General features: G+C 37.5%; 2 protein-coding genes across 6 annotated transcripts in view; one reads left to right on the plus strand and one right to left on the minus strand.

Annotated features, from left to right (window-relative positions):
* The window catches only part of LOC130454728 (uncharacterized), a 42,558-nt gene extending 23,803 nt beyond the window's left edge, over positions 1-18,755 (minus strand). The window contains exons 1-4 of the mRNA XM_056800655.1: positions 18,674-18,755; positions 18,082-18,152; positions 17,754-17,852; positions 16,879-17,701 (exon numbers count right to left, since the gene is read on the minus strand). Coding sequence (XP_056656633.1) covers positions 17,075-17,701; positions 17,754-17,852; positions 18,082-18,152; positions 18,674-18,755 — 879 coding nt within the window. The 3' untranslated portion in view covers positions 16,879-17,074. The remainder of the gene's footprint in view (positions 1-16,878; positions 17,702-17,753; positions 17,853-18,081; positions 18,153-18,673) is intronic.
* The window catches only part of IFRD1 (interferon related developmental regulator 1), a 56,044-nt gene that overhangs the window by 16,485 nt on the left and 15,542 nt on the right, over positions 1-24,017 (plus strand). For 2 of the 5 annotated variants that reach the window (XM_007504150.3, XM_056799559.1), the window contains exon 1: positions 17,449-17,579. The exons of 2 other annotated variants lie outside the window; for them this stretch is intronic. In XM_007504150.3, coding sequence (XP_007504212.1) covers positions 17,498-17,579 — 82 coding nt within the window. In that variant the 5' untranslated portion in view covers positions 17,449-17,497. Of the gene's footprint in view, positions 1-17,448; positions 17,580-22,369; positions 22,483-24,017 lie in introns of those variants that run through there. One more of the 5 variants, XM_056799558.1, reaches the window with a different exon arrangement.

Raw genomic sequence — 24,017 nt, forward strand, 5'->3', positions numbered from 1 at the left:
TGATTTCCAGTGAAGGGCCCATCAATGTGTTGCTACCTTAACTTATTTTCAATAAACTCCTTTTAATTCTTTTTGTTTGATATTTGCCTCATTAATCAAGGTGAAAGCAGAAAAAATATTTTGTATATTTTTTAATTTTTCTATGATTACATGATTCTTGTTCTCTCCCTCCCCTCTTCCCTCCCACCTCCCAGAGCTAACAAGCAATCCCACTGGGTTATACATGCATTATCACTCAAATCCTATTTCCATATTATTCATTTTTGTAATAATCTTTTAAAACCAAAACTCCAAATCATGTACCCAGATAGACAAATGATAAATCACATGTTTTCCTCTTGATTTCTACTCCCACATTTCTTTCTCCAGACATAGATAGCATCCTTTCAGAGTTTTCCTTTTAACATGATCTACCCAGGGTCATGAAGCCAACATGTATGGGTATGATCTTAGCTTTGAGGATGGCTCTCTCTATAACCTCTAGTATTATACAATGGTATATTCCAGTAGTCTGAAGCCTAGTTGAGGGTGCCATTGAGTTTTATCAAGACCTATAATCTATTGTATCCTAGTATGTCTGGCCAACAGACCTCCTCCCTCCTGACTCTATCAATGTAGTCTAGCACTCCTAGCCAGAGCCTCTAACCCTTTGTTCCCCCAAACCTTCACTTCTCTTTCTGTTTTGAAACTCCAGATGAGTATCTAATGTTTCAGATGTTAAAAAACTAGACTAGTGATTTGATCAGTGTAGGCAGTTCCTCCTAGGAACTTCCTTTACCAATGCAAATGCCCCCCCCCATATATATATGTATGTATATATATGTATATATATATATATTTTTTTTTTTTAATCACCTTGGGCCAGACTAAATGAAGCTTCATTTTGGAGAATTGGACCAATAAAAAAAATCAAAAGATATCAATGACACAAAAGCATATCATCACATCTTTTTTTGAGTGAGATTTCCTAAAGGGGTCTGTAGACTATGAAAAAAACATAGCTAAATTATAGGTGAGTTCTTGCTTCTTTGAAATCCTTGATGTAAATAAAAGATGATAATGATACTCTTGACAAGTGATACCAAATTAATTACAAAAAAAAAATCTCCTGTCTATCCTTAGATTTCCAAGAGCATAGTTTTCTGGAGGGGTTGGGGGAAATGCTGTGCTTTTGTCTTCATTGAAACTCCTGGGATCACAACTCCCTCCACCAAAACAGATTCTGTAACTTATAGTTTTGAGAGCTACAAAAGGCACTAGGAAGTTAGTGATTTTCCCATAATCATAGCAATATAGCCAGTATGTGTCAGAGGTAGGACTTGAACCCCTAGGTCTTCCTGACTCCAAGGTTATCCCTCTGTCCCCTATAGTAAGCTGCTTCTCCAGACAATCATGTTATTTTCCAAATATAACTTTAGTTTTTATTAGTTAATACAAAATTATTTATTTTTAAACTCTTACCTTCTCTCTTGGAATTTATAATAAGTTTAAGAGCTAGGTAACTATGGTTAAGTGACAGCTAGGAAGTATCTTAGGTGTAAGGGTTAAAAATTAAAGAGTTGGACTAAATATACAAAAATGTGGTCGCCAGAAGTTGTTACTCAAGTCAGAATGACTTTATAGCAACTTATTTATAAAATAGAAGGAAAGAGTGAAAGTAAGGAAATGAGAGAGAGTAGATTTTTACTCCATCTCATCCAAATCAGGCAGGGCTTCAGAGGCCCCAGCAAAGGGGACCCAGAGGTAAATTAAATGGTTTTAGCCACAAGGTTCCCTCTAAGACAAAGGGCCTCTCCAGAGGCTAGTACCTCCAGAAAAGTCAAGAAAGGGAGTCAGCCTTTTTCACTCACCCTTGTCATGTGGTAATTCTAAGGGAACTTTAAAAAGAGCAGCTGTCCAAGGTCTCATGCCAGAGTTCCTTCAAGGTCAAGTTCCAAGGTGAAAGCTGGCCAAGAAAAGTTCTTAGCACTTTTAAAGACCATTCCTTTCATCACTTCCTGTGACTTCCTTCCACTTTACATGGACCTATTGAAGCTATAGCTTTGCTTAGGACTGCCCAGGGGGCAGTCAATGGGTTTCTAATTTGTCACCCACTATAGCACACATGGGTCACAGACCTCCCCATACTTAAAGGATAAGTGGGGTGTATACCCTTGTGGTGATTAAATCTAAAAATGGGCAGGGGAGAGTTAATCCCATCTTCACAAAGGCTACATTTGGATCTAAGACCTCCCATTTCCAGGCCTGGTTCTCCATCCACTGAGCCACCTACCTGCCTCTCAATAAACATTTATTAAGTGCCTACTGTGTGCCAGGCACTTTGCTAAGTGCTCAGGGTAAAAAGAGATGCAAAAGACAGTCTTCACCCTTGAGGAGCTCACAGTTCAATTCTGGAGACAACATGCAAACAAGTATGTACTAAACTAAATTATATAAACTGTTATAATTAAAATTAATCTAAGAGACTCTTTATGGAATTATGTTTATTAGTAAAGGTGAGAGAGGAAAAAAAGAGGAAAATATCATCAGGTCACCCTTCACTAACAGTCTCTCAGCCAAGCTGCTGTGTTTCTTCAGTTCTCAGATTCCCAGCCAGCGTTAGCCTGTTCAGCAGCAGCATGGGAAAAACAAGATCAGAAAGTGCTGGGCAGAGCAAGGAGAGACCTGGCTCAGGATGGGATCCACTCCAAAGGAGAGAGAGTTCCTATTTGGCACCCCCTCCCTCCCCAACAATGATGTCATTCTTACTGGGCTCTCTCAGTAGCCCTGTCCTCTAGCCCCATCACCAGGCACATCATCTGCCAGCTCATTCAGGAAGTCAGGGCTTCAAAGTGGTCTCTCCCTATCACATGACTTGGCATTCTTTCTTAATGCTCACATGTAGATAAGTGGTTATATATTTGTTAATTTCACACAAAACTAAATGATATACAAACTATGTGAATTGGAAATAATCAACAGTGAGAGCACAATAAAATTAAGAAGGCCTGAACACTTCTTGACAAAAGTGGCATTTTAGCTCAAACTTGAAGGAAGCCAGGAGGCAGAAATGAAAGGGGATTCCAGGCCCAGTGGACAACCAGTGCACAAAAGTGGGTGATGGAGTATCTTGTGTGAGGAACAGCAAGGAGGCAGGTGTCACTGGATTGCAGAATACATGATGGGGTGTAGAATGTAAGAAGACTACAAAGATGTCGAGTGGGAGAGGCAGGTGATAAAAGGCTTTGGATGCCAAACAGATGATTTTATATTTTATCCTAGAAGTGATAGGAAGTGACTGGAATTTTTTAGAAGTTGCCTCTTAGTAATGGGAGGTTACTAAGAAAATAAAGATTAATAAAAATGTATCTACTATTGTCAGACACTTTGATTTTATTTTTCCTATTGATTGTCATATGTTCTCTGACTTAGTTTTGGGTTGAAAATGGGTTGACACACAGTATAGTGGAATAGATAGTGAGATGGCCTTAGAATTAGGAAGACCTGAATTCAAGTATGGCCCCTTATATATACTAGATCTGTGAATCTGGGCACATCAGTTAAACATTTACTTATCAAATGTAGTTCTTTAAGGACAGTAAGTTTCAGAGCAAGTCATCTACAATGGTAAAGGGAATTCCCACATCAGCAGTTCCTGATGCCAAGGAAATCACAGATATGGTCCAAAAAAGAAATGTAGGGATACATTTGAGCTGCAGATATGCCACAGACTTGACTTCATCTTCCTGTAGTGTAGAGTGTTATAGCAAATAAAATAATACTTTCTAGAAATGACACTGGACAGAAAAAATCTAAGATGACAACAAACAGGTCAGTTTTCCTGATGTCTATAAAACTGAAGATCATTTATGGAATTGTGATGCCAATGGCCTTGTTGAGCTCAATCATTCTAAAAGTACTTATCATTTAGGTAGGAGGTAAATACCTCACTAGATCACTATGATTTATTAAAGGCTTATTGTTTGGGGGAGATTCAATTTCCATGGAGATGAACACTGGAGTGATAGTTCATAATTTTCTGGTCACTGTGACAACTATGAATTTTTAAAAGGAATTTCTGAATCTACAAACAAAAATAGCATATATTAAATCCAATTTTAAATGAATGGGAATAAATATGGGAAAGTAATTATAAAAGGCTTAAAGGTTTGCAAAGTGCTTTACATTATTTCCATTTGATTAATCCTGTGAAGAAGATACTATTATTGTCATTTTTCCAGATTGAGGAGACTATTGAGATTAAATGACTTGTCCAGGGGCACCCAGCTAGATATATATTGGTGATGGTATAAATCTTAAAATTAGAGGCACCAAGGATGGTGCTGTGAAAAGAGTACTGGACTAGGAGTCAAGAGATAAGAATTTTTGTTCTGACTGTCATTAATTTAGGTGTGTGACTTTGGGCAAATTCCTTAGTCACTCAGGGTCTCAATTTTCAATTAGGGTAAGATGATTCAACAGGTCCCTCTCAGTTATGAAAATTCAAAAATTCTATTTTATTCTAAGAGGATTGCCATTAAATTGTTTTACCTGTTTTTATCATATACTATTAATATAATATTAATACTAATTCTACAAATATCTCATTTTATCCTGAAAACAACATTGGGAGCTAAGTGCTATTATTATCCCCATTTTATAGATGAGAAAACTGAGGTACACAAAGGTTAAGTGACTTGTCCAGGATCATATAGCTAAGAAGTTTCTGAGACTGACACTAAATTGGTTCTTCCTGACTCTAAGTTCAGGATTCTATCCAGTGTACCACCTAACTACCTGAGTAAAACCCACTGTTCCGCCCAATTCCTTTAGTGTATAGATGCTACTTATACATCATTTAAGGGAGAATTTATATTGGATGAGTGGGCATTGGAATTATCTCAGTTTAGTTATTGTATAACCTTGAGTTCCCTTTTCTTATGTCTTTCTATATGCAAAATGGGGCCAATGCAATTCCTTAGCCATACATTTTAGAGGAACGTAAAAGTCAAATGGCTGAGTTATTAGTAGGTTAATCTTGATTATCATTTATTAAACTCAAAATGTTTTAAGTTTTCTAGAGGACAGAAAAAGGACACTACCTATTTTTTAAACACTACATTATTTGGAATCAACACCTGTGAACTATAATCATATAAATGTAAATTATAATGAGAGTTCACTTTATTTTTTCACAACTTTGAAATATATTGTGCAAGAATTATCATTCTTATTTTACAGATGGGGCAATTAAGGGTTTCCTCAGAGGGCTGAGTGACTTACTAATTGCCATGCACTAGTGAATACACAGTTAAGAGTTAGCACTCACACTCAGATCTTCTTACTTCATGGTGTTCTAGCAACAATCCCATGCCTCTTGACATCATCATAGATCAAGAGCTAGAATGGGCCTCATAGCTCATTTAGTCCAATGTTTCCATTTTATTGTTGAAGAAACTCAGGCACAAGGAGATTACGTGACTTGCCCAAAGTCATGTAGGTAGTAGGCATCTGAGGCAGGACATAGACCTTCCTTCATCAGAGCCAATGTTCTTTCTACTCTAGGATACTCCTTTCAATATACTAAAACTTTGCTATTATGCCATTCTGAGTGTTTATTCAATAATGCTATTCTGACAAGATATGGATGTGTACTGTGATATAATAGAAATGACTTCCAAATCCATATTCATTGCCCTGACTTCTCTTCCTAGCTCCAGACCTACATTCTGACTCCTACAGCAGAAGGATCAGAATTGAAGTCTGAAAAACTACTGACTCTAGCCAGAACCAGATTAAAATGGAACTGGGAAATGCTCAACAAAATAAATAAAAATGCAGTACAATAGATAATGTTAATTTGTGGTTTTCTAAGTAAATATGAGGACAGAAGGCATCTGTTTTTATTTGAATTTGGCATCATTGGCCTGCAGAATACTGTCTAGTATTTCCCAAAACTAAAACATATTTGGATGAGATCCAGAATAGACAAGTGTTACACTAAATTCCAATCACAACATAGTAAAATTCCCCAGTAGAGAATTATTCTTGCAATAGTTTTCCTCATTCATCTCTTTGTAGCTAATATTTTTTCCCCTTTGATTCAAATAATACTTGAGGGCGAAAGGGGAAAAACAGGCCCTCAAACTTCTCTTACCTTAAATGGGGCAGTTATAGCTTAATAGCAAATAAAAGTTGAAGGCAGCAAATGTAAATTAAGATTCCAAAGCAAGCACATTTTGTTGCATGACATAGGACTGTGATGGATAGGGCTGACAGTAATGAGTGATTAATATTTACAGTAACACTTATTGATTTGATTTGGCATTGGTTTTCTTTATACCTTTATGTACTACATATCTTCTTTGATTATATTTATTATTTATATTAATACACATATGTGAAATAAATATGTACCATATCATCCTTACTGAAATCTAAATAGCTTTATGCATATGAATATGAGATACTAATTTCTAAATAGAAATATTTAGGTGAAAATTCAAGAAGGGAAAATAAAAATGAGATTTCAATGTTGGGACTAAAGTATGTACTTCATGCCTCTTATTTAAGTTTAACTTAACTTAAGGGGACTCCTGCAAGTAGCCTGTTCAGAAGTGCTATGCAACTTGATGTTGTGGGGGGAGGGGAGAAAAGAGAGGAGGTGAGGAGAGAGTAAGAATGGAAAAAAGGTAGAAAGTGGAATATCAGAAAACTCCTATATTTGGTCATAATTTCTGTGTATTTCTTGACTATGCAGGATCTGTGTTTATCTAATATTCCTCTTGTACTCATTCTATATATCAGGGTTAGATTAGAGAAATGAGACATGGGACATGGATCCTAGTAATAATTTTAAAATGCAGGAGTAGGAGAAATCTCCAAATACAGTTAAGTTCAAGCCATAAAAATACAGAGAAAAAACTGTGATGAATATGACTTAAGAACTCTATAAACAAAGGGAAGTCTCTAATCAATAGGTTGAACTCACTATCATTCCTTTTGTATCTGGAATAAAACAAGGTGCTGCTGCATTGGTATTACCCTTTAAGGCATCCTGATGCATTAATTCAACCCTTGTTTTGAAGGAAAACTGCCACCTACTCTATTGTTAACACTTTCTGCTCTTCCCCATTCTACATCCTCCCTGAATTTTCTGCAGCATTTCACACTCTTGACCACCCCCTATTAGCTTTCATTTCTGACTAGGCTATAGGAACTCTCCTGTTTCTCTGCTTAGATTTCTAACCACTGACTGCTTCTCTATCTGTCTAACTTCCTCTTTCTTTTCCCTACCATTATGTGTTTCTAAAGGGGCTGACCTCATTCCTCCCATTTCTTTCTCCCTTGGCAGTCTTTCCTCACAGCTTCCATTCTGACCTTTACAGAGATGACTTTTGAACCTATCTAGAACTTTCTTGCCAGCTCCAAACCTGCATTGCTAACTGCCTACAGTATGACTCCATGTGGATGTCCCATCAGCATCTTGAACACAATATCTACAAAATCAAATTTATTCTCTTTTCTTCAAAACTTGATTTCACTATAGAAATAGTGTCCACTATTTAACCATTGTTCTCTTTGAACTTTTCCTTTCATGCCTTATATTCAATCAGTTACCAAACTATCAGAATTCTACTTTAGTGGAATCTCTCATTTCTGTCTTTTCTGTGTTCTACTGCCACAAAATCTAATTTAATCTCTGATTACCAACCCCATTGAGGACTATTAGAAAAATTACTTGTTTATTTTACAATCATTAATTATTTGTCCTTTCCAGCCCCCCCTTCCCCCGCCCAGGCCTGAACAATTTAAGAAGGAAAAAAAGAAAACCTTCACAACAAATGTGTGGTCCATCAAAACTAATTCCTACATCAGCTATGTCCAAAAATATATATGTCACATTCTGCATTCTAAGTTTATCCCTTTTGTGTGTGAATTAACTATCTGGGGAACCTCCAACCAAGTCCAATCCTGGAAGACTCATCTGAGTAAGCAGTCATAGGATTCATAGAATTGCATGTCTTAATCTGCTAGCAGGACAGATCATATTTCTGACCTGGGGGAAGTCTTGGAAGTCAGGGGCTGTTATACATGAAGACAGAGTTTCACCTCTTCAACTCTGGACCAAGTGAAGGATCCTCTGAGAGGGCTTAGACTGAGCTTGAAAAGCCAGCATGTAAAGCATTTTGGGCTCTTTGTGCCATTTCTTTGGACTCATGGAAGAAGGCCTTTCTTGGTGGTCCAGGAAGGGTTCATCTATGCAAGTCATCTCTGGCAAGTGGCAAGGCGCCGCCTAGTTGGGCATCCAGGTTCTTGGGCTCAGGTCATTTCCTGAACTCAAGCCCACTCCTTGACTGGCCTTAATTTGTCTGGCCAGACCCACCATGTGGGTAGCTGGGCTCTCTGGCCTCTACTTGTGAATTGGACCAGGGCCCATGGAGAAATCTGGAAATTAATGGGTTAGAATTAATTTGACTGGGTACTTACTTTAAGTTAGAAAGGCTGGAAATCTTATTTCTCTCTTTCTCTTTACTAATACTTAAAAATCTGGTATATAGTCCCCTTGATTAATTTTTTATTCCTAACATTTGGCAGGAGGTAGGTTGTATGTTTCATCCTTAGTCCTCTAGAATGAAGATTTATCATTATTTCAGTAATTTATTAACATTTCTATCCCTTTTAAAACTAACTTTCATACTGCTCTCAACCAAGTCTTTTTGAAAAGGTCATGCCATGGTATTCCTCTGTTCCCTACTCTTCAAAGATTCCCTGTTGCCTTTTAAATGAAGTTCAGAATAATTTGTCTGGCATTCAAAGTCCTCCATAATTTAATTTAATTACTGCTTCCCATACTCAAGATTCTAGGCAAACTGGACTACTTATTAACTCTTATACTTGCCCTGTGTTTTCCAATGTCTGTATCTTTACTCATGCTATCTCTATGCATGAGATACCTTTCCTCCCCTATCTCTTGTGTTGAATCCCTGTTTAATTTTTAAAGTTCAACTTCCCCCAGGAAAGTTTTTCTGATATACCTTTTTGGTGATGACCTTCTCACTTGGTCCTCAGATAGCACTTTTCTTGAACCTCTTATGTATGTATGTATAACAAAAGTTTGTACATATTATGTATGCCATAGTCTCTCTTAGACTATAAACTACATGAATAACAGGGATTATCTTTTATCTAAATTTTATCTCTTCTACTCTACACCAAGCATGCTGTTCTACATGTATAGGAGACGGAGAACTAGGCCTGGAGTTAGAAATTCTGAGTTCAAATCTAAACTCTGTCACTCAGAATGGCCTAAGATAAATATCTTAACTACTAACCACCTCAGTTTCCTCATCTATAAAATGAGAACAATAACAGTACTATCTCTCATCAAATAAGATATGTATAAAGTGCTTATCACATATAGGGGCTTAATAAATGCTTTTTTCCTCCCTTCATCTCTTCTCCCTTTCCTTCCTTGCTTGCTTCTTTTCTTATTAAGATGAATGAATGGAACTGAATGGAGAGAACACTAAACTGGGAGTTGGGAAACAAAACTTTGTTCCAGGTTCAACTTGGCTATTAACTGTGTGTATCATTAACTTCTTCAAGCAGAAACTTTCAAATGAAAGCTTTGGGAAGATGATGATTGCTGAGGTTGCTTTCCAGGTCTAATGTTTTCTGCTACTCTAATGATGAAAACTACCAATTTAAAAAGATTGAAATAAGAAAAGCAAACAAAAATTTAAACCTGTGAAAGAAACATTCCAAAGAAAAAAAAGAAGAAAACTAAAAACAAAACCAAAATTATCTTCCCAAATTTTCACACATAAGGGGAAGTGAAGGACATTCTCCAAATAAAGAATTGCCCAGATTATTCTTATGGAGAATCTCAGAGGCAGCTACATTAGGTAGGCAGGGGCAGTATGTTGATAAAGTTTTTGATGAAAAACAGAAAGTGGCTGGATTTCAAAATAATATTTCATTTTCATTCTCAGAATAACAAACCCCCTGAACTCTTAAAGGCATTGATTGATAAATTTTGATTACTCAACATTTTAAACATCAGTTTTGGGGATTTTTTTAATATCAAGGACCCCTAAGAATGCTGTTTTTCAATACATAATATAAAATACATATATATAGGATTATAAAATAAATAGATTGTCAAAATCAGGTTACTATTCATATATATACACACACACATATATATATCAATATAACATTTTAAAAATAAGTCCATAAATTTCAGATTAAGATTCTCTGATTTAAAGTGACTTTTGTAGGACCAACAAGGTTGAAACTGTTGAACACAATGATACTTTAAAAGATACAATATGACATTTAAAAAGATTTAAAGGATACTTTGTGTTGAGGCAAGTACCATTATTATACTCTTCAGGAAAAAATTCTTTCAAAGCTTCAGCAGTTCTGAAACCTTTTGATAGTTACAAAAAAATATTCAGAGAGCATACAATGGGGAGAAAATATCAAATGCCAGGCTTTATTTTCATATCCTTTAAATTATTTAATTAAAAATTTTAGGCCAACTTCAGGTTTTCCATTGAGTGTTTCTGAACACTCAAAGAAAAATAAAAGCAATAAAATAATTTTTCAATACCTGTCATCTAATATTTCAAAATTATAAGCATGGTAAATGAAAGCTTAAGTATATTATGTTCTAAAAATGACTTTCTAAACTTAAAAGTTTTTTTTAATTTTGAAAATTGGAGATTGAAAAAAAGTACTTTTAAATTGTCTTAGCAGAAAATACTACACAATTCAGAAAAATGCCAGATGTTTCTCTAGAGAAGTAGAGAATCCTCACTATATCTTTTCCTGCTACGGTTCTCACTGTTGGAAAATGCAATGATATTCGCCAGTTTGGAAAAAGTTGAGACTGCCTATGTTCTGGGATCTAAGAGTCTTGAAGAAGTATACTGAAAGAGAAACAGAGAACACAAGATTGAATTTTTTCTCAATCTGGTGCTTATAATTAATGGTCCTAACAATTAGTCACAATCTTAGGGGTTCTTGCTAGGTTTTCTAATTCCTAAAATACTCCCTTTACAAGCTCAATGATAGCTGAAATTCCATCAGTAGAGAGGGATTCAGTCTTTTTTTGGCTTAAAGGTCTAGTCTTCTATTAAAATGGAATTTATATTGTACTATGAATGAGTTTATCAGTTCTTTTCCTGAAGACAAGTTTTTTCTAAGTAAAGAATGAAAAATGTAAACTCACTTCCCCTAATTTCCCTTTTACTGTTGAGGGCACTGCTCTCCTTTTGGTCACTTAGGTTCACAACCTAATTAAAGAGTAATTTATTGTTTACTTTTCACTCTCCCTCTCCTTCCTTTTCTGTTTCCCTAACAATTTCCAATTAGATATCAGATTTTATTTTTACCTCAAGAACATCTCATGTACCTGGTCCTCTTCTCTCTGCTCACAGGGATACAATTTTCGTCTAGACCCTCATAACCCCTTGCTGTGAGACTATTGCAATAGGTTCTTTACTAGCCTCCTTGTTTCTAACTCCTCTTCTCTCTCCAATTCATGCTCCAGAAATGCCAAATTGATATTTGTAAACTATAGGCCATGTCACTCCCTTGATAATGAAAGTCTGCTAACTATATTTCTTTTAGGATACATTTAAAAAAATCTTTGGACTTCAAAGCCCTCATGATACAGCTCAAGCTTATTTTCCCAGTACGATTTCATAGTACTCCCCCACATACATACTACATTCCAACCAAATTGACCTACTTTATTGTTTGCCATCTAGGGCATTCCATTTCTTGCCTTTGGTGTCTTTGGACTTCAAGTTGTCTTCCATGTTTGGAATGTTCTCCTTCTTCATCTCTGCCTCTCTGAATGTCTAACTAACTACCTGGGAAGCTTAGCTTAGCTACCATCTCATGCAAAAGGTCTTTCCTGACCTCCCCAGGGTTACTGCTTTCCCACCCACTAACATTACTTTGTATTTAATTACATACACACACACACACACACATACATATATATATATATGTATGGATACATGCTGTCTGTCTCTCTCCTCCCCTTCTTCTTCCCCCCACCCCCCATTAGGATATGAATGCTTAGAAGTAACAACTATTTTTATTTGGTCATTATTTCTCCCTCTTCCTCTCCTTTTTCTTTCCTCCTACAGCATCAAGTAACAAGAGTACTTTTGAACAGACTAAAGATGAAGGATGCAGAGTTTATTACTCTAGTCCAACATTGAAATCCCATTTAATTTTTCTTTTTGTACTCTAGATCTAAATAATTTTCTTTTAGAATTGATATCCCCCCAAAAAATCTATGCCTAAAGCTACTTAGATTTCAATAAGGATAGTGTATCACATGTTTATTTCACAAATTAGAGTAGTGTAAATAATGAGTATAATTCAAAATAACACACAATGGGCACTTAATAAGTGCCAATTAAAATTTGCTAAAACCAGTATGATGTAGGTGCCAGAGAGGTTTGAAGTATGCCAATAAAATTTGAAAAACAGACCCACTGAGATGTTTGAGGAGAAAACAAGTTTGACAATTTTGCTTAGAACTAACTCCGATATAGTTACTGGCTATCCTCAATCTTTTAGAGGATCCTAAAGGGTCAAGCCCCAGTGATGCTGTAAAGCCTTTTGTTTGAACTCCATTAATAAAATTCCAGATAAATTAAGCTATAGCCAGAAACAGCCTAATAAAAATAAATACTTATCACTCTTACCAGTTAGTCACTCAATCAGTTTTCTGAATTCATCCTTATGGTTTTTGAAACTGCTTACTAGACAATCTAATAGACAATCTTTTAATTTAATAGACTTTTGATTTTTACTAAATGTGGAATTTTAACTCATTTGTCTTTGCTACTACTTATCAGATCAGATACTTTTGATTTATTAGATTTAATATGATAAAATATTATTATTCATTAGGGCATAAGCAAATTACATAAATACTCTGGCTTAGATTACATGACAGCTGGCAGGGTCTTTGGGGATTTGATGTGGTAATAAAGTCAAGAGCTGAAGACATCAGATAGAGACATGGAGACTAAGAGATTTTGGCAAAATTGTAGCTAGACCAGCAGAAATCAAAACTGGTTACAAGTTGCACACCAAAAGCTGCAAGGTAAGATTGATACAGGCCAGGATATAAAAGGTTGACAGGCAAGAAAGCCAAGTCATAAATTAGTCTAGATAGAACCAAAGCAAGGCAGGCTTAGGCACTCTTATCTGGAAGACATTATGTTTATCTGATAGTCTACAGTAGAAGTAGAATCTTAAAGGTATGAAACTAAAATAAGGAAGTGAGTCAGTTATGTAATGCAAGTGATAACCAATAGCCCACATTCTCCAGTGTTGAGAGAAAAGAGGAAGAACTGACCCCAATATGTTAGGTGTATATCTAGTGTGAAGGACTCATGGGAGGTTTGGGACAAAATCTCACAAGATGGGCAGAAGTGGTGGAGTGTGATCTGCCTTATTGGAAAGAATACCCATATCAGTGAGATTCTAGATGTTTTATAATATCGAATAATATTGAGTATTGAAGTTAATAAAAATAAGACATTTATGGAAAATACATTTTAAGATACAGAATATCAGAGTTAGAACTATTTCTTGGAAAAAGGGAATCATAAAATTAGTATTTAAATGGCAAGCTAATGGAAGAATGAAGTTAGGGGGAAAAGCAGTTAGAAAAACTGAGTCAAACAATTGATAATTAATTGGTAATTTTAAAGATAATTGATTACATCCAATAGTTGGCTTTTAAAAATTCATTTCACTAAATTCTATCATTTTCATAAATTTCACAAATACCCTTATTAAAGGATTAAGAAGAAAGTGAGATGCCGATGGAAGAACCAGAAAGCTGTTAGAGAGTAGGTGGAAAGCCAGGAAAGCATTAGGACTCTAAAGGCAAGTCTAAAGAGGGTTTTTATTAGGAGAGGTTGGTCATTCAAATATTCTAAGAGAATATAAGAGGGAGGTAAAAGGACTATTTTTGCAAGAAGGTCATTGATGACTTTGGAAAGAGAGGTATCAGGAGAGTGGTATCAGAAGAGAGACAGAATTTGTTGAGAAGAGAATGTATAGTGAACAAAAAGAAATAATGGTGTAAGTAGCCACATTAAGAGAAAGATGAAAATGTTAAACAAGGGTGACTCCTGATGCAAGGTCTTGAAAGAAGAGGGAAAGTATTGCATCAAGGAAGAAGATAGAGGGATTAACCTAAGTGAGGAACAGAGGGTCCTCTTCTAGAACCAAAGAGAAAGAGAAGGGAAGGGAACTTTCATTGATTAAGTGCCTACTATGTATAAGACACTATGGTAAGAACTTTACAAATATTATCTAATTTGATCCTCACAACAATCCTATGAGATGGGTGCTTTTGTTATCCCCATTTTACAGATAAGAAACCTGCTGAAAACAGCAGTTAAGTGGTTTGCTCAAGGTCAGATAACTAGAAAGTATCTGACGCAGAACCAGAACTCAGGTCTTTCTGGTTCCAGGTCCAATGCTCTAGCTCCTATACTCCCTATCTCCCTCAGAGAAGGACAAATATGATTATGCTGAAAAACTGTGAGGAATGGAAGAGAAGAAGTAAGTTGATATCAGACAGTCTTAACTTTCTCTATAAAGTGGGACATTAAGTCATCTGCTTTAAATGTTGAGTGTAGGAATGATATAATTGTTTGGAATGATTGTAAGGAACAAGATAGCAGTTGATAAAATAGATTAAATGCATTTTTGTGTCTTTGACAGTCTAGTAACTGTCATCCCCAACTCAGAATAATATTCTTCAATAAAAGAAATGCTAAATTTAAATTATATGTTAGTGAAGATTTTTTTCCCCATACAGTTCTGGTACTCCTTTGAAATTTATATGGGTATTCATGGGCCTCAGATGAAAAACTCCTGGACTATATAATTTCTGAGGTTCCTTCCAATTTATGAATCCAGCTTCATGAATAATGAAATATACATCATGATCCCAGATTTGGTTATATTACAGGTTAATCTTTATCTAAACTGCAGAGAACTTCAATTAAATTTGACAAACATTTCTTGAATACCTACCACATGCCAAGCACTACTGTAAACAATGGCAATAGTAGCAAAAATGAAATAGTTCTTGTCCTATGTAGTTTACCTTCTGAACCTAAAGTTGTTGCCCTCTGAGTGAAGAGTTAATATGAGAAGTGTTATAGAGGTAGAGTTGGCAAGATTTTGTAAGTAGCCAAGGTACAGGAAAGGAAAAAGTTCTGAGGTTGCAAACCTGAGTGAGTGAAAAGTCAGTGGCACCCCTGACAGAAATATGAAAGTTAAGAGGAGGGATGATTTTGTAGGTGAAGATGAGTTCTGTTCTGGACCTGTTGCATTTGAAATGCCTGTGGGACAGGAAAGTGGTACCATCCAGTTGGCAGTTGGTAAAGCAGGACTGGAAATTGGGACAAAGATGAAGGCACCAAAAGAATGAATGGAGAGAGAGAGAGAGAGAGAGAGAGAGAGAGAGAGAGAGAGAGAGAGAGAGAGAGAGAGAGAGAGAGAGAGAGAGAAGAATGTAGGACAGAACCATATGATACTTGAATACAGAGATAATAATCCAGAAAAAAAAAGATCGAGAAAGAATGGTTGAGCAAGAAGGAAAAGCTGAAAACAATTTCATAAAAGTCTAAGGAATAGAGTGTCTAGGAAAGGGAAGTAGAGAAGTCAATAATGCTAATCCAGCAGAAAGTGCAAGAAGAATGAAGACTAAGAAATGGTCATTGAATTTAGCAGTAATAAGATAATTACTAACTTTGGAGAGTGAAGTTTCAGTTAGGTGGTGAAGTGCTAAGTCCACTAAAAAGAATTAAGAAATAAATGAGAAGCAAGGAATTAGAAAAAAACCAATGTAGATAGGATTTTTCTAGGGATTTGGTAGAGAATGAAGGATAACAGGATAGGATAACAGGCTCAAAAGAAGGTGTTTGAAGAATGTGTGTTGGGGATAGATTGAATATGTCAATCACATCGCTCACTTCCCATGTAAAGTAAGATAGCATTCTGGTCCAAAGATGCTGAGCTAGACATGTAGATTTCAAAATCATAACACAGCAAATAACCTTAAAGAATCATAATTATAGCCATTAATCTTTCAAGAGTTTGTGATTTACTTGGCATGGATAGATACTCTTTTTCTCCACTGTTGAACTCTTAGAAAATTAAAGAAGTTGTCCTCCAATGAAAGACTTGATATATCAAAAGCTATACCTCTGACCTTTTCTTCTGGCTTGGTAGGACCTGCCAATTTGGGCTGGCATTACCTCTGAGAAGCCTGGGTCACTTCTACCCTATGATGAGGCATGGGAGTAGGTAGGTCTTTATTAGAGATGAGTCTAACACAGTCCCTGAATGACAAATGATCTGAAGGAGCCACGTGTGAATCACATGTGAAAATATTGTTGAGTGTGACTATTTATAACTGCTATTTGCCTTACCAGCTGTTAAATTCTCAGAAGTCAGCTGTATCCCCAAATCAACCCTGTAATTGGCAAGGCAGAGCAGTAAATTGATACTTCCCTTATCTAGAACCCGATAGCAAATCGATTCTTAGGAAAATTTCCCTGGGTGCTATAAGAAATACTATCATCCCACATAGAGTAAGTTAAAAAAAGAAAGAAAATTTTCTTTGGGAACAAAGAAAACAATGATCTAGGAGCTGGTGCACCCCACCACCCCTACCCAAGTCAAAAAGCGGTGAAAATGGAAGAGAAACAGAGAAAGAAAATAGGAGGAAAACCATGGAGAGAAACTGTGGCTTAAGTCCCTCCCTTGGTGCCAAAGGGGGGAGGGGAAGGGCCTCCAGGGGCGGAGCCCAACACACGAGTTTGCCCCATTGCTCACCCTAGTGATTGCCCAGGCGTCACTCCCTGGGAAGAGACCCAGAGGAGGCGGAGACGAGGGCGGGGTCACGTGGGTGAAGCCGGCGAGACAAGGAGAGAAGCTGGTTTGAGGGGGAGGGGAGAGCACTCCTACGGGGGTGTCACGCTCCCAGAAACAACATCCCCCGGCATGCAGCGCAGCAACGACCGCCCGACCTTTAGGTTCCATAGGGCGTGTTGCAGGATGGGATTGGGAGTCTATGCCTCTGACAGACCCGACCGGATGCAAGGTGGCGGGGAGTAGGGGTCGATTGGTCTGTCCGGATTGGTCGGTAAGGACGGAGGCCCCGCCCATAGATGGTGACGACAAGCGGTCCCAGTACATAAGGCGTTGTGGCCCCTGACCGCCCCGCCTTAGCTCCCGCGCTAGTGAGAAACATGTATCGATTTCGCTCACAGCTCTTCACGGGGATTTCTGCTGCCGCCATCGCCCACTCTTCCCCTCGCCGTTTCTCGCCTTTGTTGTTAGCTGAAGATTTATCTCTTAGCCACCCGCCGCACAGACGCACGAGTAAAAAGTGCAGCTCCATCGGCTGATCCTCGTTGCGCTTCCAGCTCCAGGCGGCACCGGGCGTCCCAAGATGCCGAAGAATAAGAAGCGGAACACACCGCACCGTGGTGGTGGCGGCGGCGGCGCAGGAGCAGCAGCAGCGGTAGCAGCAGGTGAGGGCCGTCCTACCACCGGCATCCTCGTCGCTGTCGGCCTGCTCCACGCGTCGCCCCCGGGCTCGGGCATTATGGGAATTGTAGTGCTCCTCCTCTGGGACCCACTTTGGGGGCTTCCCCTAGGAAGGACAGGAGAACTACTACTCCCGGCATGCCTTTGAGACCATGCACGGCTGTCCCCTCGCGCACAATGGCGGAGGCTGTGGGGCTCCTAGGGACAAGGGGCGGGGTGTGGGGTGTGGGTGGGGATGGGCGCCTGGATTCTTGAACCTGAGAAGGAAGCGAGTGTTTCGGGGATCAGAGTGACTGGGCGCTGAAGGATCTTGGACAATTTTATTTGCTGTTTTTGGACCTTCCTCCTAGACACCCCAGCCCCCTCCCCTCCAACTCTTTTTTTGCCCCAAAATGGAGTCTCCAGAGAATGTCACCCGCCCCCGGGCCTGGCACTCTTCTTTCTAAAGTAGGGATGCCAGGCTGCTTCTGGCCCGTTCTCTCCCACCCCAGTTCCCCTCCTTCTCATCCCGTGCGTAGGACCAGCCGGCTCCTGCGTCAGCAGGAACCGGCCTGACGCTGTGGGATGACAGCCGGGATCTAGGTCCGCTTCCGTGACTTCCACTCTCCTACCACCCCAGGGTGGCCTTAGAATCAGGGCTTCCCACTAGACACTGAAATAGGGACCTCATTCTGTTAACTTTCACTTAAACAGCAACTTGCTCTTATTGCCCCACTGGACTTGATTCTTCTCTCTCCCCAGGCTCAGATTAAACTGCTCCCCATCCCCCAGCTTTCTCCCCTTATCACCAATCTCTGTACTCTTGTTTACTTTCCCTGGTGCCTACTTGCAGTTCTGGACGGATTTCACCTGATTCAGTAACTTGAAGAAACATACTTTGCCATTCATCCACTAGATAATATGAAAATAAATAAAAAGTATGAGAAAGATGCTTTGAAAAAAACAAACTATTAAGGGGAAACGAGGGATCTAACAACAGAAACTCTCATTTCCTTATTTGGAAACTGATATGTAAATATTCTTTTGTTCCAGTTGACCTAATCGTGAGGAGGCTTTGCTTTATTCATCATTTCTGTACCTGTAGTTGATGACTTACTGACATTGTCCCGAGCCATACTCATATCTTGTACTGAACTAAAGAGTTTCCAAAACCAGTACATCGTTAACCTTCCAAGTTTTTATTAGGTAAATGAGTATCTTATTCTCGAAGAAATATCATCAGTCAGTATAGGCATGTAAATAATTCAAGGTTCTTATTTTTTGTTTTGGAAAGTTCTGATTAACATCACGGATAATTGAAATTCAGAATGATTCATATAAAATAGGCCAAATTTTAGCTCAGAGGATGATTCTGAGTGAATAACTCTGGGAAAAGTACTAACTGATAAGATTTACTACAAGAATTTAATAATAGAATTACTACTCTCTGCTCAAAGTTTTTGCTTCTGTCAAAAAGCCTATTGGATAATTGCTATGTTCTACAAAATTCTTTTATAAAACAATATTTTTTCTATTTTCTCTGCCACTCAACTTTTATTTTCTCCAGACTGTGATTCTTTGATTTCAGCACAGTCAGTGTGGAGTAGTAGGTAAAGGACCAGTCTTGGATACAGTACAGCTTTTTCATCTTTTTCATATATGTAATAAGCTGTGTGATTGGACACAAAACCTTAGCATCCCAGGCAACAACTTAAGTTTCAGATGAAGTTCCTCACTCTAAATTATGACTTAGATGCTCACCTTCCCCCTTAAAAGAAATTTATTTCAGTTGCTATCCCAAGTAGTGGTGTTCCCTGTGTATAGTTTCTTAGATGTCTATTCAGTGAAGAATGAAATTTGCAGCACTCATGAAATATGCATTCAACACATTTGGATTTTATGTATTTATTTCTTTGGTTTCTGTTTCTGGCCACTAGTCTTGATTCTCTTAACTGGTAAGTGGCTTTGAGCAATTTGCCTCCCCTCTCTGGACTTTTATTTCTCTTAATATAAAATGAGTATAAACTTGGACAACTTTCCTAATATTTCTTTCAACTCTGTTCTTTCATATTCTGTCTTCTAATGTATCTTGTATACTATTGACAGAAAAATATGGAAAGGAGAGCTTTAGAAACTGACATGATATAGTGGTAGTGTGAGTAATGCTGATACTATGCTTTCCTTATATTAAAAACAATACTTCCTTGCAACTCCTATAAAAATATGGGCCTCCTTTTCTACCAATAAATGGAATGGAGTTTTGAGTTCTAGATGTCAAACCCTAGTCTTATATTTTAAAATATTCTATTTTTTTCTTCATTAATAAAAATTGTTTTCTGTTTAGACCTGGAGAAAGACCTTAAACCACATGGTAAGGGGAGGCTGCTAGGAAGGGAGCAATGTGGGGGCTGTGGGGAGGGGGGGTGCTTGGCTTATATGCCTTGTTATATGTGCTGACTCCTATGCAAATGATTCTCAGATATATTCTTCATCCCCAACCTTTATCCTGCCTCTAGCCTCCCAGCTCCAACTGCCAAATTGGAGACATCTCTAATATTCCCTAGACTTCTTGAAACTCAAGAAGGCCAAAACTGAACTTATTTTCCTTCCTCCTAAACCCCTCCCTTCTTTCTAACTTTCCTATGATTATCAACAGTACTCCCATCCTCTGTCACCAGGTTTAAATGTCAGGCTCCTCTTTCTCATCACCCACACCCATGTATATATCTATTTAGTTGTCAAGTTCTGTCAATTTTACCTTTGTAATATTTCTTGTACATGCCAGCTGTTTCCTCCAATACTATTCCACCCTGAGTCCAGAGCCTTATTACTTCCCACTTGGACTATTTTAATAACTTGCTGAATGATCTCCTTCCTCAAGCCTCTCCCTCCTCTAGTTTGTCCTCCACTCAACTTCCCAGTTGATTGGAATTTCCATTTGAAGTTCAAGTCTGACCATGTCACCAGGTTTCCTTCTTAATCAAAGTCCAGTAGCTCCTGATCAGATCCTAGAATCAAATTTAAAATCCTTTGACTTAAAAGCCCTTTGTTATCTGGCCTCTTCTTACCTTTCTAGTCTTCTGATACCTTATTCTTCTCTGTTTCTCTTTGATCCAAGGATATTGCTATTCTTCAAAGGTCTCCTGACTGTCCTTCATGCCTGGAACTCTCTCCTTCCTTCAGGCTTCTTTCAAGCCTGAGTCAGAATCATGATCTACAACAGACTTTTCATAGTTCTTAATATTAGTTCCTTTTCTCTGAGATTATCTCCAATTTATCTTGTACATAGCATGTTTGTACATACTTATTATTAAATGTTGTCTCCCCTATTAGACTGTGAACTCCTTGAGAACAAGGACTGTGGTTTGCCTTTCTTTGTATTCCCAATAATTAACACTTGGAAGGGACCAGAAGCACATAATAAATGCTTGTTTACTTCACACAGGAGACAGATCTGTCTGGTGCAGTTACCCTTGGAGAGGGGAATAGAGAATCTGATCTGTGCCTGTGATCCTAGAACCCCTAATAGGCAACAAGTGGGGGGGGGGTGGAATAGTGGTGGGGAAGATGAACCACTGGGAGATGGATGGGACAAAAGGGGTCAAAGGGGAGTGACTGACTGTCTTCCCCAACTGTGCTGGCACATAAGTTGATGGATCTGTTTGGTATTTTTGAACCATTGTTGGTCTAGTTAATTTTGAGAGGCAGCTATGTGGTACAAGTTTACAGAGTGCTATTCTGAAGTCAGGAAATTCTGAGTTCAAAGCTGGTGTCCAACACTATCAATGTGATATTAGGCAAGTCACTTAACCTCTCCTGCTTTGCTTTCTTTATCTGTAAAATGAAGAGAACATCTACCTCTTAGTATTGTGTGGGTAAAATGATAAATACTTATAAGTTACTTTGAAAACCTTAAAAACACTATATAAATGCTTATTATCATTATGGTGGTGGTGGTCCCTTCCAGCTTTAAAATCCTGTGATTCTATACTATGAATCTGATCTTGGTCAAACTCCTTGAATTAGAGTTTGAATACTGAGACTTAACCATGTCATTCCTATACTTTTAAATTTAATTGTGTGCTAAATTATGTAATTGGGTATGATCCTTTAGGGGATATCATGGAAAGATAGGGACAGACATGATTTTTGTTATATTCTTTTTCCAAAATAACTTGAAAAGTGTTATAGATAATAGTCATTTTTATGTGGTACTTTAAAATTATACAAAGTACTTTAAATATAGCAACATCTCATATGATAATCCTATGAAGTTAGAGTTCAGATAGTAACTTCATTTTATGAATGAAGTCATTGAGTCTTAGAATAGTTTGACTGCTTATCCAAACTGTCATGTATACTAAATGTCAAAGGCAAGTTTTGAATGTAGTAATTTAGCTTCCAAATTCAGCATTCTTTTCTACAAGTATATTAGCTTTAGGAGTAGTACAAATGGGGCAGCTCTGAAGTGAAAGGAACCTTTTTAAATTTTCCTTTAGGGTTATGTGTTGAATTGTCAGTGTCATTTTCCTACAGCAAAAGGGATAAAAAATTTATGTAATGAAATGATTTGGTTCTGGTAGGTACCAATTCAGGATCAAAATGACCCATATAGAAAGAGATAGCAAATGGGAAAAAATATATAGGTTAGTTCTTTAACTTGAAGATTTCACCTATGTGAACCCAACAATGTAGATTACATAAATATGCTTTTTAAAGATAATTTTTAACTAATGTCTTTTGTTTTTATATCTACCTAAATTTTCCTCATGTCCCCCTCCCCCTTCCAGAGAGCCATCCCATATAACAAAGAATTAAAATTAAAAGAGGAAGAACAGGGAAAAAAATCTGACAACACATGCAATATTCCACCCCCGTGGACCCACCTCTGCAAAGAAATGAGGGGAGGTATCTTCTCATATCTCTTCTTTGGAGCCAAGCTTCTTGTTTATAATTTTGCAACATTTATTTTTGTTTGTGGGTCATTCTTTCCACTTACTTTCTTATGTTATTGTGTTTGTTGTTCTCTTGGTTCTCCTTACTTCACTTTGTATCAGTTTATGAAAAATTTTTCATGGTTTAACTATATTCATCATATTTCTTTGTTTCTTACAACCGAGAAAATTCCATTACATTCATGATTTCTTATGCCATTTGTTATATTTGTTCAGCCATTTCCCAGGCAATGGGCATCTACTTTGTTTCAATCTCTATGCTATTCAGGATTTTTTAATATTTTGTGGTTAATAGTGTAGCATTTTAAAGGCTGTCCATCTATATAGATTACCTTATAGAAACTAATTATAGATATTTGAATATAGAACCAGAAAACTTATCAGAAAGTCAGGCATTTCTCCTTACTGATGATGATCATGGTATAGTGAAACAGCTGGAGATATCTGCTTAAATGACACCTCAGACCTCAATTATATAAAGATAGCAACAATTTATGTGACTTTGTGGCCACATGACATTTATCAGATGGCACTTGAACCCAGATCTTACTGACTTTTTGAGTCCTACCATACTGCTCATAATTCTCTCTCTCTCTCTCTCTCTCTCTCTCTCTCTCTTTCTCTCTCTCTCTCTCTCTCTCTCTCTCTCTCTCTCTCTCTCTCTCTCTCTCTCTCTCTCTCTCTCTCTCTCTCTCTCTCTCTCTTTCTCTCTCTCTCTCTCTCTTCTCAATCTGTTCTATGGAAGAAAAAGTACTGAGTAAGAGACTTGGTTTCTAGTACCAACTTCTGCCCTTTTGGTCATTAGCAAATCACTTCACTCCCTGGGATTTATATTTTTCATCTGGAAAATGAAGTAATAGATTAAATGAGCTCTAAGGTTATATAAAGCTATAACTTTAACTTTATAAGAGAGTAATGTTTTCCACACTTTTGCAATTGCAGTAAGCCCTAAACTGTTGGAACTTTTAAAGAAATACCTTAACATAGCAGTTGTCTTAAAAGGAGAAACTTTTATCTCTGCCATAGTAATTGCTCTTGCTTTTCCTTTTTAATGAGAAAATAAAAACCTTAAAAATCAAGAAAAAGAATTATTTATATTCTTAAGAGCATTGTACAATGTTTATTTTCTTGAGTACTGCTGAGGCAGTACTTCCTATGAGATATGTTCTTTTTTGGATGCAAGACATGTCTATAATCATGCAACACTCAATTAACATTCACACACACCACATATACATGTCTTAAACCAAAATTCAACCAAGCTAGGATTTTTGACTACCTGGCCAGAATTGGGGTGGGGTGGGCTCCCTATCATCACTACTGTCAAATTGTAGTTGATTTTAATATTCCTTAATCTTAAATAAGGAGAAACAGCATTGCATTTGGCAAGAGGTATTGACTTTGTAGACAAGAAAACCTTCATGTCTCTGGCAAATACTACTGACTATGGACATTTCACTCAGGCCCTCTCAATCCTTTAAGCAACTA

Source organism: Monodelphis domestica, chromosome 5 (genome assembly GCF_027887165.1).
Source record: "Monodelphis domestica isolate mMonDom1 chromosome 5, mMonDom1.pri, whole genome shotgun sequence".
NCBI classification, from domain to species: Eukaryota; Metazoa; Chordata; class Mammalia; order Didelphimorphia; family Didelphidae; genus Monodelphis; species Monodelphis domestica.